Genomic DNA, 16,775 nt, shown 5'->3' with positions numbered 1-16,775 from the left:
GTACTTTAAAGGAGAAGGAAAAGTAAAATCACTGTGGGTCGCCAAATGTTAGGCACACCCTAGAGATTATAATCACTTACCTATTGCCCTAGGCTGGAGCTCCTGTTAGAAGAAAACCTCACCAGCTTGGGCTATTTCTCAGCAAGCACCAGGGCGCCATCTTCTTTCTGTTTCTTCCTTTTATCTGCAGGGTGTGCGCTCAGTAGAGTGAAAAGCTGAACTTTAAGCAAAAAGACACTCCACTGTGCATTCGTCAGCCTAGGGACATTGAAGGCCGAAGCAGTAGAACAAGAAGATTGCTCTGTAGCGCTCGCTCAGAAGTACCACAGGCCAGTTTTTTTTTCTTTTAAGGGTGAAGACACACAGAGCTACTAGTAGCAGCTACTTGTTGTTGCTACTAAAATAGACATTCCTGACCATTTACTGATAACTGTCTCTGTGTGTGTTTTAGCAGAGGCAATTCTCAGTATTGTCTATGGCAGGGTATTTTCTGGCATTTAGTAGCCATGAAAAAGTATCTGCTACTAGTTGCTCAGTGTGACTTCACCCTAAGGGCAGTGGTTTCCTCTTAAGGTAACTTTGGGAAATCGTAGCAACGCGTATGCCATCCCACCGGCGATTTACATTCTTGCAGGTGGGATGGCATTGTGGGTAGATTAGTTGTCCATGGTTATGAAGGTTTGTCTCCCCGTCTGCCACTGCCCTAACAGGAGCACTGACCCAGGGTATCAGGTAAGTGTATCCCCTTCTAGTTACATATACCTTTTCCTGCTCAGGGTGCTCACTCTACTCAGTGCCTAATGAAGGATACAGTGCCAGTTCCATGTATAAAACCTTTATAAGCACATGGCAAGATTAATAAAGTGTCAGCTCTATGTACAATGCCTCTGCCCTGTTTGTTGAAGGGAATTATTGGTGTTAGTTTGGGGAGGCTTAGCTCCTGTGTTTGCTATAATTTGCTATTTATGTGTACACATGGATGGCCTTTGGGGTGTTCCACAGTATGCCATATCCCTCTGCATAAACACTTGTAATACAAATGCCAGTATAATTAATAATTTTATAATGTTATAATATAATAAAGTATGCGCTGAATGGTAGAATTTTGTAGCAGGCAATGGAGAAAGGTACCCCTGTAAGTTGTACCAACTACCACCAGGCTGCACAGGGTGGTATTTAGTTGGGCCCTGCATGTACAGGACACACACATAAAAAGTTTACAAGAAACATCAAGGACATTTTTTCCAGGAGTACAAATGCTGGGTTACATTTACATCACAGCTCTGTTTGGCCTTTAAGGCTCTAATGTAGCCTGACAGATTTCACTGGATTGAGTAATAGATCTAGGCAACATCAAATTGGATGTAAAAAATCCATTTTACCTTGAATGTGACTTTTGTTCATTTTTCTTTATGATTTTGTAATTAGAGCTTTGTTTACACAAACAATTTAGCTGTCAGATATTGATAGGTTCCTCTATGACATTTCACTGGAACATAAGGATTTGCACAGAGTAGACTGTAGGGAAGCCATGCCAGAGCTAGAGAGGAAAGGGTTCCTGGCAATGCAGGAACAAGGGGCCCAAGCTATAATGGTAAATATATTAATAAGGGATATCCAACTGGTACCTTCAGCTGTATAGGAGAGCTGTAATCATGGGCGTCCACAGAAGGGGGCAAGAGGGGGCACTTGCCCCCCCCTGGAAAAGTAGCAAAAAAACCAAAAACCTTACTCCGTTTCTGCACTTTCCCCTCAAGCCCGTTTTTGCTGTGCTCCGATTGGATCTTTCTTCTTGTGGATTCACCAATCAGAGCACAGCTTCCTTGACAGACAGTAAAATTGACCAATCAGAGCACAGATGCACACAGGGATCGGGAGATTTTGCAAACTGGAAACAGAAATAAAGACTGAAAAGAACAATCTGCCCCTGTAACTTTACCTGAGAACCAACTCTCAACTTTTGCTGCAGTTTTCATCCCACAGGTACTATACAGTTCTAAAGAATCACTAGCTGACATTAAATTGTTTAATTTATAATCTATCCCCTACCCTAACACATGGAGGGTAAGTTAACTCTTTCCCTCTGAAAAAGCTCATTGTGTGTTTATATATGTGTTGTTGTTTTTTGCACTTACTATTTTTTTTTTTTTTTGTCATTGTTTTGTTCATTTATAGTAAGTTACAGTGGGGCCAATGTTGTGTATCAGTGCCAGTGTTATAGTGCCAGGGCCTGAATATCTGCCATCTGTACCCACTGCTCCTCATGGCATATAATGTGCTGGGTTTGTAAATACGGACTGCGTCTCACTGTATATAATGGGGAGTCAGTACCCACTGCCTTTCTTGCTATAAAACTAACCTAAACACATCTAAAGGGGTGGTTCACTTTTAAGTTAACCTTTAGTATGTTATAAAATGGCCTATTCCTAGCAACTTTGCAATTGGTCTTCCTAATTAATTTTTTTGAATAATTTGCCTTTCTCTTCTGCCTCTATACAGATTTCAAATGGGGGCCAAAAAATATTTTATTATTATTATAATTTTGTATTACTTATTTTTCCAAGTAGGCCCCTTAACTATTCATATTCCCATCTCTTGTTTAAATCACTACCTGGTTGCTAGGGTAAATAAGACCCTAGCAACCAGATAGCTGCTGAAATACCAAATGGAGAGCTGCTGAACAAAAAGCTAAATAACTGAAAAACCATTAAAAATAAAAGTGAATTAGAATGCGAACTACCCCTTTAAGCTAACTGATCCCAAACACAAATGTTTGCAGATCCCCTAACAGAAGTGCGCGTATGAATACTTTTACTACTAATACTAAACATTTTAGGGTAAAAAAAAAAAGCACCCCCACCCGCACTTTTGTACAGTATCCCTGGGAGTCAGTGGGAACGGCAAGAGGTAGTTGGGAGGTTAACTTTTTACGTCAGCAGTGAATCCACTAAGTGTCACATTAGCTGTAGGTCAGTCTGTGTATGGGCCATATTTAGCCTCCCCTAGTATCATCCTGCAAAAAAAAAAAATATATATATATATTTATCTGTTGCAGGATGATGCTAGCTTACTTGCCCCCCCTTGGAAAATTTTCTGCGGACGCCCATGGCTGTAATAAGTGTGGCAACAATATTATGCCCAGCCAGCCCCAAAACATAATGGGAGATTAAGATGGTCTTAAATGTTCAGATCTGGCAGGCCAGTTGGGCCAATTTTGACTATACTGTCTGGCCATCTAGGCATGTTTGTGAAGTATGGACGGGGGGCAGGGCAGATGATGTGGGGGTGGGTTACATCAGGGGGTGGGGCCAAGACATTGGGTAGTGCTGACATGGTGATTGCCTATTGATTGTTGCGTCATTCAGTGCACAGTCATGTTAGAATTGCCTAATCTGGAAAGCCAGACAGGCAGTTTTTACCTGAACGGGAGGCAACTGTAGTCACAACCGCTACCCCTGTCACAACCACCACTGAACAATGTACCTCTTTTTCCTTGACTCTGAATTTGTGGCTGCTGCAAACCAATCAAACCTCAGACTCTGGGCAGGTATCTGGACCGGGTTTGTCCTGGTGTACTAAAGGTCCATTTGATATGTATAAATGTCCTACTAGATACCATGAAATTAGTGGTAGTGTATGCACACCTTAAGCGCCAGTTTTGGAATATTCAGTATTTTGTACCAGCTGGTAATGATAACAGGGCATTTCAAAGCATTTTTTAAAATTTTCTAGTTGAATAGTTACAGTGCTGAAAAAAATGTCCTAATCCTTATTCCTTAATTGCAGTTTACCTTGGGGATTGATGGTTTGGAGTGCTGTTGGAACTCATTGCTTCCACTGAGCCCGATAGAGCTGAATGGTATTTGACTGCTCAAAGCAGTTCAACACATTCTGTCGAATTAATACATTCATTATCTTTGTTAAATGTCTCAATTCCTGGAACTGCTGAGGGTCGCTCTAGATTTTCTAGATCAGTATTTAAGACATTTTTCCCCAAATAACTGTAACCTGAACCATTTACTACCTTTCTGAAAGCTTGGAAAAATAAAGGGAAAACAAAATAAAGATATATTCACTTCTTTATAGTTTCATTAGAGTAATGTATGGGTTTTTTTCAATTAAGGTATAGTGACCCTCAAAAGACTTTTTTTCTGATTCGGTCCCTCTTATTTTTTATCCAGTGTAACCCTAGAAAACAGATGGCAGTTTGAACACCAAATATGACAGGTAGAAAACATTTCCAACTTCTAATTTCTATGGCTCGTTTCCAGTAGTAACAGCCAGGGCCATTACCATCAGTCTGTTCTTAGAGCACCTTTATAAACTATCTACAACTGTTTGTTGTGAGATAGAGTCCTACATGGGTCTGGATAGGCAGAATTGCCAACAGTCCGGTTTTGACCCAGACAGCCTGGTTTTTAGTAGGGCTGTCTGGGTCAAAACTACCTGCCTGGTTTTCCCAGTTTGGTAAAACAGTAGGATTCTCGATGATTGGGCAATGGCCGATCGCTGTGTCATAGCCCCTCCCCTGTGATGATGTGACCCGCCCCATGATGTCACAGCCTGCCCCCTGTGATGTCACTCCCTGCCCCCCTGCCCAGAGCTCCCAGGCAGGAGAGGTGGTAACCCTAATTGTGAGAATCTATGGTAGAGGTCTATTGTAGACTCTCTGGTAGGTCTATTCTGTCATTGACTTATATGACTTATGACTTCATTGACTTATATGACTTATATGATATGGCCTTTGGCTCATTGGTACAGATCCATTGAAATGAAAAGGTACAATGACTGCATTTATATATTTAATGATTTGCAATGAAACACAATATAATACATCTCATCGCAACTGCATTAGAGAACACATTTGGTTATTTACCCCAAATTATACCTTTATGCCGTTTATTTAAGGAGCAGAAAAAGTTTGTGTTGGATTTAAGACTGGAAACAAGATAAACATCTAGCTCAATTCTCCAAGCCCCCCGAGCTCTCACCTTCTGCATTGTGTCCCCTGAAGTACAAAGCAGTAATGGTTGTTTTTATTCAGGGAAATATAAATAAATGCCAAAAGGAAAAAGTGTTTTGATAACATGGTTACAGTTGAACCGGTGAAGGAAGAAGGTTAACTCCCTAAGCTTATCAATCACAAAGCAGCCAGCCCAGGACAACGCTTGCCTTGAATGCAAGGAGTACGTGGGAAGAATGAGGCAGGGAAAAGAAAAGGAAACGCTATGCCAAGGTCAGGTTTTGAAGATGAAGGGAAAATGTGAAAATGGTTTCCTTAATTGAAGTGTTGGACACATGAAACACACACGGGGTGCAGGTCTTTATGTCAGACTGTGGAGAAAATGACAAGAATGCGGCCACAAATAAAAGATTAAATATAGAAGATTTTGTAGGAGAAAGTAGTACATAGTACCTATCTGCCTACTCCAATAACCCATATTCTCATTGCACTTGACCTTTCTGGTGGGAAGTTATGGGTTACCTGAATTAGGCAAATTTGTGCCATGTTACTCCATTGGCCAAAACCAACCCACCCGTATGTGCCCACAGTTATTATTATTATTAACATTTATTTATAAAGCGCCAACATATTCCGCAGCGCTGTACCCAGTGCCCCAGTAGGGAGTGGTCTTGGGTTGTCTGGGCCCATTAGGGCAGGGGTCCACCATTTTTTTTCCCAGTCCGACCCAGCTTCCACATAGCTGTGCTCAACACCACTGATTCCAACCTCAGAGTGGTCTGACAGAGAGAACAGAGATACAGAGAGAGTACATCGCCTAAAGTAAAGCAGATAGCCAGGGGCCTAAAGGGGTAATGTCACAACAGGGTCAAAGATTGCAACACTTTTGGTTGGCCATAGAATGCATTTTGTCCCATAGCAGTCACTTGTCTACTGTTTGAAAGCCAACATCTGATTGGCTGCTATGGGGTATTAGGTATGGAGAAAACTCATGTGGCTTAGATTCCATGGCATAAATGCCTTGTTTTTAATTCTAGCTTATAGCCAGTAGGGTCATTTAGGTACCAACCCTAAAGACCATTAGACTGCATATGTCCAGGGGTATATATATATTTATGTAAGGTTGAACAGACATTTTTTGGCAGTTCATCAGAAGAGTACATTTACTTGCAGAGAAGGTTGAGTTCTTTTCTAGATAACATACTTAGGGCCCTAATTATCAACGTTTGAAAAATGATTTATGCTGGAAAAAGTGTGAAAAAGGGCAAAAATATAGGCACTGTATTTCCACCACTCCCTCAGAAGTCAGTAGGAACAATTCAAGCAGCACGTAAATTCTGGCAGAAGTTGCCGAGTAACAAAAGTGCTCATGGGGAACGTTATCATTGTAACAGAGATGTGTGGTGTATCTGATTTTACACAGCTTGATAAATAGGACCCTTAGCCTTGTGAGCGGCCTCTGCGTATAGTTAATAAATGGCCCTGGTGCCATAGTCGGTACCCCCCGCTTGCTGCTCTCTGTCAACTTTGCCCCTCCACCTGCTGCTCGAGCCTGATACTGTATCTGGATCTGCTTAGTGGGAGTCCGACCTGAGCTACGAAGAAAAATGAATCTTATGTGAAAGTATCATCAGTATCAGAAAACACATTTGTCTTACTGGTGGCGTACAGGTGAATGAGGCGCTGGGATAGGAGAAACCGAGTTAACTTCCCTTCATAAATAATGGCTCGCATCCCTCTTTGTCTCAACAGCAGCAGCTTGTTGCTTTTTCAGGAAAGCACCCAACGGAGATCATTAAAACCATAATCATTTCTAAAATGCACAATAAGTTCTGGCCTTTTACTAATACCTTGGATAAAGATGAAAAATAGATTTAAGCTGTATTTCACTAACATTGCAATTTTTATACATTCATGTCTACCCTTATATACAGTATTTCCATGTATGGTCTACAATAAATTATACTCTAATAATACACAAGAGCAATGAATATCCTGTAAATTCTATTCTTATAAACAGGGTTTAGTGATGTCATTTCTGTCACATGACTAACTGATATTAGAAGTCACCTTGGAGTTCCATGCCCTTATATTTTACAATAGTGGGGTACATTATTCACCATATAATGGCAATTTCCCTTTTGGGCCAAAATGTAAATTATATCCTTGTAGGTGGCACATTCTAGAGCAGTGGTTCTCAACCTTCCTAATGCCGTGACCCCTTAATACAGTTCCTCATGTTGTGGTGACCCCCAACCATAAAATTTTTCCTAAGACCATTGGAAATATGTGTTTTCTGATGGTCTTGGGCGACCCCTGTGAAAGGGTCGTTCCACCCCCAAAGGGGTCCCCGACCCACAGGTTGAGAACCTCTGTTCTAGCGCAAGGACACTACGTATATAAACTTAAAGAGACACTCATTCTGTATATATTTCCTGGAATGACACAGTAATGCTTCTATCTCACTATTTGCCAAAATGCCCACCACCCTGCCCTTCCTGATGCCTGGTCTGCTTGAGCCATTAGAGCAGCCTGCACCACTGCTGAGAACCTGAGGTAAGCAAAGACTAAGGTGGAGGAGGAAAAGTGCCCCTGAATGCTAAAAGTTACCAGAAATGCTATATAGTGGGAGTGGTAAAGCTGACAGGAGAGAATATTATGCTGGCAGGCTGGGGCAGGTATCTGTGCTCATAGTGTTCATATATCCCAATATATATATTCCCTGCTTTGAGTCATTGGCTCCAGTGATGAGCGAATCTGTCCTGCTTCACTTCGACAAAAAATTTGCGAATCTTTCAAAAGATTTGTGAAACGGTGAAAATGTTGCGCGTCAAAAAAAAATTGTCGCAACTATTCTTTTGTCGCCTGCGGCTATTCTTTTGTCGCCCAGCTATTCTTTTGTCGCCCGCGGCTATTCTTTTGTCGCACGGCTATTCTTTTGTTGCACGGCTATTCTTTTGTCGCCCGCGACTATTCTTTTGTTGCCCAGGTATTCTTTTGTCGCCCGCGACTATTCTTTTGTTGCCCAGGTATTCTTTTGTCGCCCGCGACTATTCTTTTGTTGCCCAGGTATTCTTTTGTCGCCCGCGGCTATTCTTTTGTCGCCCGGATATTCTTTTGTCGCCCAGCTATTCTTTTGTCGCCCAGCTATTCTTTTGTCGCCCGTGGCTATTCTTTTGTCGCCCGCGGCTATTCTTTTGTCGCCCGTGGCTATTCTTTTGTCGCACGGCTATTCTTTTGTCGCGCGAATTTTTCTGTGGCAAATTTTTTTATCTGTTTCGCAAAACAATCCGCCAATGGCGAAACGCAGAAATTCGCCGCAAATCCATGCCTGGCGAAACATTTTGCCCATCACTAATTGGCTCCACTGCAATCCCTACTGCAATGTTTGAGCACCTTAGAGGTCCTATCCTCAGTTGCTTCTAATATATAGATCAGACATGGAATGCACTGATGTAGATAGAAAGTACTGCTATGGCTCAAGGAGAAAACGGACTGTGCACGTGGCCAAAACAATAGACCTCTGTCCTAATTACCCACCCATATGATGGGTCAAGTAAGGCTGCTCTGATCATATGGCCCCTAGGCCAGTGATAGGACCATAATTGCCCAAACAACAGATCTTTGCCCTATTTAATGCTGGGTCAAATCAGGCTGCTCAGTTTGGCACCTGGGTCAATGATTAAATCATAATGGAGGTCTATGGAGACTCAAGAGGACTGCATCAATGTGCCAATACTGTCCTGATCCAACAGGAGGGTCAAACAGGTGCCATAAATGGGACAATAAGCAGTAGAGGGGCAGCACTAACAAGCCCATGTATAGCCAGTTAAGGGGGTTTAGGATAAATGCCTTTTACCTTCAGTATATCCATTCCCTCATCAAATCAAAATAATGTAAAGAAACAAAAGTATAGAATATTCTTGTAACACTGCTGAATACCCATAAAGGTATATAAAAGAGTATGGCTACAAGAGCCACAATGCCCACCTCCCTGACCTTCATGATTGGGGCAGTGAGAAGGCCCAGTGCTACCCACCAGGCCTATTTAAATGAAAGATTTAGCGTGTAACTGCTGGGGCTAGTACAGACTCAATGATTCCATGCCAAGAGCGGCGTCTGCATGAACAATATAAATATAAAGCACAAGGCTTTATAAATAATGTTTTAATGCTTTTTTTATGACATTGTGTGCATGAATTTAGAGCTATTGCGACATTATTTCCTGAAAATTATTTATTCCTCTATTTCCTGAATTTATATATGTATGGTTTATAGTATTTCCTATGGCCTGATACGCTACATATTAACATAAACAGTCTGCTTCCATGACAGCTAAACGTTACCGACACTGTTTGTCTGGGAGAGAATTCATTCCTGGGTATAATATGAACCCATTATATTCCATTCTGCTGCTTCTGAATTACTCCCTATGCTAAAAATCTTTTAAAGGGACTCAATACCTTCAATTATCTTTTATATTAATCCAGTGGAAATATTAAAGAAAAATATCACCCCGGGACAATGTAGGTCTATATAAAAATATATTGCATAAAACATTTCATATATCAACCCTGCTTCATCTAAATAAACCATTTTCATTAAGATACTTTTATAGCAGTATGTGCCATTGGGTAATGCTTAATAAAAAACTGCAATTTTACGTTTTAAGGTCCACCCCCTGGGATCATATGGGTTATGGTGCACACAAACAAACCAAGGGCAAGTTAGTGGGGACCTGAGAATTTGCCCCATATGAAGTACTGGGCCAAGCCAGCTGGGTTGTCTATGCAACCTGCCGGCCACCTGGTGTTCATTGAGTTGAACATGCTTATTCATTCGCACACAAATGAGGGAGAAGGAGTGAGCGCAATCATAAGGGCCCGGACTAGGGATAAGCAGAAAGGGTAAGTGCCTGGCCTCCCCCACTATTGGGGCCTAGGCACATGCTTGTCCTACCTACCCCTAGTTCTGGTCCTGCCTATGTGCCATAGCCCTTACTGGTCAAGATTTTATCTTTTTCCAAGCTGCTATTGTGTCCCTGGGTTGCTGGCCATAACCTTCGTCATCACCTTTGCCCAGGGAATATGCTTAAGTGGTGTCCTGGGGATGCCCTGGGGGGGGGCCCACCAGAAAACCTTAGAACATGGGCCCAGTCTTCAAACTATTTTTCATCTACTCCTCGCTCAGCCTCTATATTTTCCTAGTCTTTTATCTTAACATACTATATTCTAATTTTTGTTAGAGTTAGTCTCTAGGTTCCTATAGAGAGATGGGGAATGACCATAAATTAGGCCAAATGGTTAGAGGCAGGAGGGCCCACTGACACCTGGGCCCACCGGGAGTTTTCCTGGTATCCCCGTGGGCCAGTCCGACACTGCCTGGAACTACAGCAGAATAACTACTAGAACATGCTCATATTGTCGTATATTCTAAATGGAACTAACTCAAACCCAAAAAGTCTGAAAAACCATGGGTCAAGAGATTAACTAAGCAATAAAGTGAATCTTTGTTGACATACTGAAGTCATATTGTCAAAATGTCCTCTGTTTGATGGATTTGTATATGCAGATGGAACACATTTAATGTAGGTGTATGGGTAAGATGGTTGTACCCACCTTTACATTACATTTAGATAAATGTATATAGAGCTATATGCTTTGACATATTGTTCTGGCACACATGCCATAGTTCCTTTAATTAACCAACTTGCTTATTCAGGTTCTTACTTATTTGAAACATCTTTCCTGAAGTTATATTTGCCTGTAAATATTCCTGTTTTTAAGTAACAAGAATCTCCATGTTTTTAGAGTAGCAGAAGCTGCCACCATGCGTGAAGCACAAGGAATTCATCAGGGAGGGACTAGGTTGCTATGAGTCTGACCTCTCAGTAGGAGAGTCCCCGCCATCATAATGAGCCTGTGCAGAACTTCTTGTTTTCTCTTTTCACTTCATCTCTCCGCAGCAGCAAAGTGCAAGGAACCCGTGGCTCTTAAACATTATCTTTTCTACTCTTCTCTTTGCTTTCAAACCTTTTCCCTCTATGACTTACTTTATAGCGAGCAGCGATGATTTTCCCTCTTACACATTATTCTCTGTTTTCTGAATCTGTGCTTATTGGAAATGGCAGGCATGATTTGTAGGGAAATGTGTTATCTCGTTCCCATCAAACAGAAAATAGATGGGTATACTTCAAAATTACAGCCAATCTGACAGGTAGGGGATAGCTGTGCTTTTAACCATAATACTATTGATTTACTAGAACTTTTTTCCCCAGACTGAGAAGAAGCTAAAGCAAAATGTTATCTTAAAAGTTATTTTTGTGGGGCTGCTAAGATTATGGAACCGTGTGCACCTGCGGACTTTCTGGCACGAAGAATTTATGGCCAGTAGCAGCACTTAAACTTCAGTAGGCAGATTTATCCTACAAATCCCACGATCCCATCATTGCTAAGCCTGCAGGGCATGCTGGGAGTCATAGATCTACTCAAACATCTTTCCAAACTGACTGCAGGTTTTAGAGTAGAGCAAAGAATGTTTTTGCTCTGGTCCTGTCCTCCCCAAGCATCAAAAGGTCCCCTTGGATGGAAAGTGTAGATAAAATAGAGATATAAATACCATACAACTGTTAGATATATTCAGTATACAGAAAGACATTAGACTCAGATGGCTCATTATGTCCCACTATGTCTTCCATTGAAAGATATCTCTATCACACATTTTCCATTCAAATGTATTCTATGACAAAGCTTGATTGTATTGATCTTGTATGTCCAGATTGCAATGATATGACTTAAGGTGGCCATACACAGGCCAATAGTAGCTGCCGATATCGGCCCCTTAGACCGATTCTGCAGCTTATCGGCCCGTGTAGGGGCACAAACAACATCTGGCCTAAAATTGGGCAGATATCGATCAGGGAGGTTAAAAAATTTAGTCGGATCGGGGACTGCATCGGCTCGTTGATGCGGTCCCCGAACCGACTGCACCTATTCTGGCCAAATTAGCCTAAGTTCACCCAATATCAAGATGGGGATATTGGGAGAAGATCCACTCGCTTGACAGCCTCGCCAAGAGAGCGGATCTTAACGTGTATGGCCACGTTTACAACTGTTAGTTCTTTTTAGTATATAGAATATACACAGAGAGAGACATTTTACTCAGATGGCTGATCATGTCCCATGTAGTCATTATACATTAGGCATGTCCAGTTTGTAAACTTTAAGAACTGCAGATCAACAGGCTTCCACTCCAACCAGTTGCTAAAGGAACTGGGGTTTTTGGGGGTCATGTTTATGCTTTAAGCCTTCTCTGGTGTGGTATAGCTATTGAGATGATCAGTGGACTTGGAGAGTCTCGTAATTTGCATCTAAATACTCAGATTGGTTTAGAATCAAAGAAAATTGCATTGAATTGCTTACAACAGTCATGCTATTATGCCCCTTGAACATTTATGGAAGCTCGCAGGCCAAAATAAACTTATACTGGACTGGATCCAAATGCACCCTAGTTGTTTGGTTGCATGTGATTGGACTGAGCAATGATTAGATCTTCAATACAAAGGATAATAATAATAATAGAAAGTTAGAAGATACCATAGCTGCCCTTAAGTGAAGAGGCACTGCAGAATGTTATATAGAAAAGGCCTAAGAGTGTCACCTCCTCTGTTTACCATACAAGATATTTTTTATATTTTGACAGGCCAGTGGATGACATAACCATTAGTTTTCAGGTAGGTATACAAAGTGACACTGAAGGTGAAAGAGGATATATAGCTTCAGTTCATTTACCAACACTGGACAAACGTGCACTACCTTTTCATTGCTTTACTTCTAGATAGCTCAGCATAGCTAGTTATATTGTATATTAACCCAGTGCAAATTTGCCCAATGTTTTCTAAAATGAGCCCAAGTACTGACAATGGTTGTGCTTTCACTTAGCTTCCAATCAGAACACTGTTCCAACCATTCAAAAAAGATGGATGGATACCTGTTATCCACAACTATTTATTCACCTAGATTGTTGCACAGCAGTGCCATGATGCCCCCGGGAACTCTGGTTACTGGTGCACAAGCTACATAAATAGCTGTGGGTGGCCACATGTTAAACACTTGGGGCATCTTTGATAGGGAAACCTCATCCAATACAAAGCTTCATATTCAATCCATTTCTTTCCTTGTCAATCTGCAGCTTCCTTTCATTGCTAGAAGTATAACTGGACAACAAAACTTCCAGTTTATCTAATAAAAACATATTTAAATAATGTGCCTATTTGTACTTACGCAGTAGATGGAGTCATTATGCAGCCCCCATTGTCAGCCGATCCTCTGCAATTGCACCCTCTTTCCAATGTGTCATGATTCATGCCAAAGTTGTGCCCAAGTTCATGCGCAAGCGTCACGGCAGCCCCAAGAGGATTACCGGAATGGTCCTTTTTGATAAAAAAAATAAATAAGTAACAGGCTGCTGGACATGAATCTTTCTGTTAGTTTACTTTAACATTACTAATACAATGCATATGTGTTATGCTTGAAAACAATGTATAGCGAATGAGAGCAGCTAAACGATTGATGTCAACCTAAAAAACATTCTAACTCTAAAGCTGGCCATACACGCACCGATAATATCGTATGAAACCTCGTTTCGTACGATATGCAGTGCGTGTATGGCAAGTCGGCGAGTCGACCGATATCGCAGGAGGCTGCTGATATCGGTCGACTCGCCGATCGGGCGGGTTAAAAGATTTTGATCGGGCGCCATAGAAGATGCCTGACCAAATCTGCCTTCAGCGCTGAATCGGCAGAAGGAGGTAGAAATCCTATTGTTTCTACCTCCTTATCTGCCTGTTTCAGCCCTGAAGGTTAGTGGCGGATCTGACGATCTTTCGTGCGGCCGATGGTCGCACGAAAGAGCGTCAGATCGCCACGGGTGTGGCCACCTTAACCCTAAAAAACATTATAGTCCCTTTTCAGCTTCTGTATGAGTCTGTCTACTTTGTCCAACTCATATGATTCCAGCTCTGCTTGAGACCCCTTATCTGAGCCCTGCAGCCCATTCACTGGTTCATACAAGACAGGTAGAGGAGATACAGAAGCAAACAGAAGCATCTGATTACGTTCCTCCTTAACATTTTCTTTTTCCAACCTGTTACAGCACCATTCCAGGTGGTCTATTAAGGGGGAACTGTGGCTGTATGAGCCCTACCCAACACAGAAAGCCCTAATATCCCTATCACTGCAACCTGTTCCTTCAAAAGTATGAATAAATACAGGTATAGGACCCATTATCCAGAATGCTCGGGACCAAGGGTATTCCGGATAAGGGGTCATTCCGTAATTTGGATCTCAATACCTTAAGTCTACTAAAAAATCAATACAACATTAATTAAACCCAATAGGATTGTTTTGCATCCAATAAGGATTAATTATATCTTAGTTGGAATCAATTACAAGGTTTTGTTTTATTTCTACATAGAAAAAGGAAATCAGTTTTAAAATTCTGAATTATTTGATTAAAATGGAGTCTATGGGAGACGGGCATTCCGTAATTCGGAGCTTTCTGGATAACGGGTTTCCGGATAAGGGGTCCGATACCTGTACCATTTTTATATGCTGAAACCCAGCTGCAAAACAGTTCTGCATCATTTAAATCCTGGCAGGGGTTTCCTCCTAGACTCCAAAAACATAGAGGCACGTTAACAGGCCCCTAATAAAATTGACCACAGTGAATGTGATAGGGACCTTAGATTGTAAGCTCTATGGGGACAGGGACTGAATGATATATAGTGTCTGTAAAGCTCTGTGAAACATGTCAGCACTGTAAGAGTACAATATAATCCTGTGCCTGGAAGGAGGTAAAATGACATATATGGCATGTATCCCATTACAAAATATTATTTCATGTTTATTAATCTGTTCGACACTAATTTAACAAAACAGCGAAATTGTCTTTTTAGTGCACATGAATATTTATCAGCTGATTTAAGAATGCTAATATATAATAAATGGCATCATGTTAATTCAGCCTTGCAAATGACATTTTAAACTGCCTGAAAAAGCCGACTTTATCTCTTTTTCCTATTGTTTGTTAATTTCTGTTGTTGCCGTTTGCTTTGCAGCGTCAGTCTCCCTGGCACAGCACTAAGGAACAGGTTGGCACTTCATTCATACATGCTTATTATCGCAGAATCATTACATTCATGGACTGGAATATCTCATGTTAATGCCTGACGGAGGGGCGAGGGGGTCAGCTATTTTGAGCAGCACTCGCCTAGATGTTGTTTTTTTATTTTAAACACAACAAAAGCTAATTGTTTAATGGCCTGCCAGTCTCCTGGGTGCCAGACGGTGAGCATTAAAGAGACATCAAAACTCTGGCAGTTACTCTCTCCTTGAGAACTCAGCTCGACAGCTGTATTTGCAATGACTGCTACTGGTTCCGTGTAATTATGTTTTTTTAATGTAGTTGTCAGAAAGACGCTCCAGCCTCCTGAAGCACATTACCCCCTTTGCTAGGATTCTCTACTATGTGATTAAAAGATTAAGCATTGAAGCCTAAGAGCTTTGAACCTGCCCCGTTATGACATTGTTATGAAGTTGCTGATGGCTCCGTTGACACTTCCTTCCTGAGTGAGGCGGCTCTGCCGGTCTATCATAACATCACCAACAATTTCTAGAAATCGACACAAAGCAATCTTATATTTCTGTGTGTGTGTGGCGGAATAGAGGTTTTGATGACTTTCCTAGAAAATATCTACTTTATTTCACCGACAAAAAGACAATGTTGAAGGCACATATGGACCTTTCTGCCCCAATAAACAGAAGGTGATTATCGGAGCGTGATGGATGCTGTTGTGTAATCCATTTGGGGGCAGAGCGGGTGAAATAAATTAACCTTTTAGGTCACCCAAAGTGAAAGCAATTATTTTAGTGAAAGGGTTAAATAAGCTGTGATAATGATTTGATCACCATTGTGAGACGTACAGTTTAATATGGCTCGTATGGTGCTCCTTTTCCTCCCATCCATGATCATGTCAATAAAGCTATAAAAATACAGCTTTCTCCATACGCCGGCCGCAATAATAAACCCCTTTGCCCTATATAAACATGCTTTAATTGTTTTGCATCCCAGTGGGGTTTCGTTATTAAAGGAAGGTTTCAAATATTCCGCTAAGTCCATTTATGTGATTGATGTAACACAAACATGGCACGTTTCACAGAGATATCAGTTTGCAATATTTTTTAAAACTATAAGAGGTGAAAAGGTTGCTTGGATCAGGGGAAACTAAATCTGTTCCCTATCGGAAGTCAGAGAACAGGAAATGAACCTTTTGTGCTTGAAACGACGGTGGAGTAATTGTTGTCATATGACTTGGGGAATACTCTGTGTTGGATGCACAGAATACTCATGGTGTACGCAATATAAAATATCTTGCCCAGCCCTAAAATCACAGTAAAGGTGGCCACACACGTGGCGATCTGCGATCGTCAGGCCCGCCACTAACCTTCAGGGCTGAAACGGCAGATAAGGAGATAGAAACAATAGGATTTCTACCTCCTTCTGCCTATTCAGCTCTGACGGCAGATTTTGCTCAGGTGCCTTCTATGGCGATATCGGTCGACTCGCCGACTTGCCATACACGCACCGAATATCGTACGAAACGAGGTTTTGTACGATATTATCGGTGCGTGTATGGCCAGCTTAATACAGGTATGGGATCCTTTATCCAGAATGCTCGGGACCTGGGGTATTCCGGATAAGAGGTTTTTCCGTAATTTGAATCTACTACTTAAGTCTACTTAAAGAGTTATTT

General features: G+C 41.5%; 1 protein-coding gene across 1 annotated transcript in view; it reads right to left on the bottom strand.

Annotated features, from left to right (window-relative positions):
* The window catches only part of adam12 (ADAM metallopeptidase domain 12), a 317,400-nt gene that overhangs the window by 83,534 nt on the left and 217,091 nt on the right, over positions 1 to 16,775 (bottom strand). Inside the window, 1 exon segment of the mRNA NM_001040014.1 lies at positions 13,246 to 13,394. Within this exon segment, the coding sequence (NP_001035103.1) occupies positions 13,246 to 13,394 (149 nt within the window).

Source organism: Xenopus tropicalis, chromosome 7 (assembly GCF_000004195.4).
Source record: "Xenopus tropicalis strain Nigerian chromosome 7, UCB_Xtro_10.0, whole genome shotgun sequence".
Classification (NCBI taxonomy): Eukaryota; Metazoa; Chordata; class Amphibia; order Anura; family Pipidae; genus Xenopus; species Xenopus tropicalis.
The sequence above is the reverse complement of the archived record's forward strand: the minus strand, read 5'-3'. Positions and strand labels throughout refer to the sequence as shown.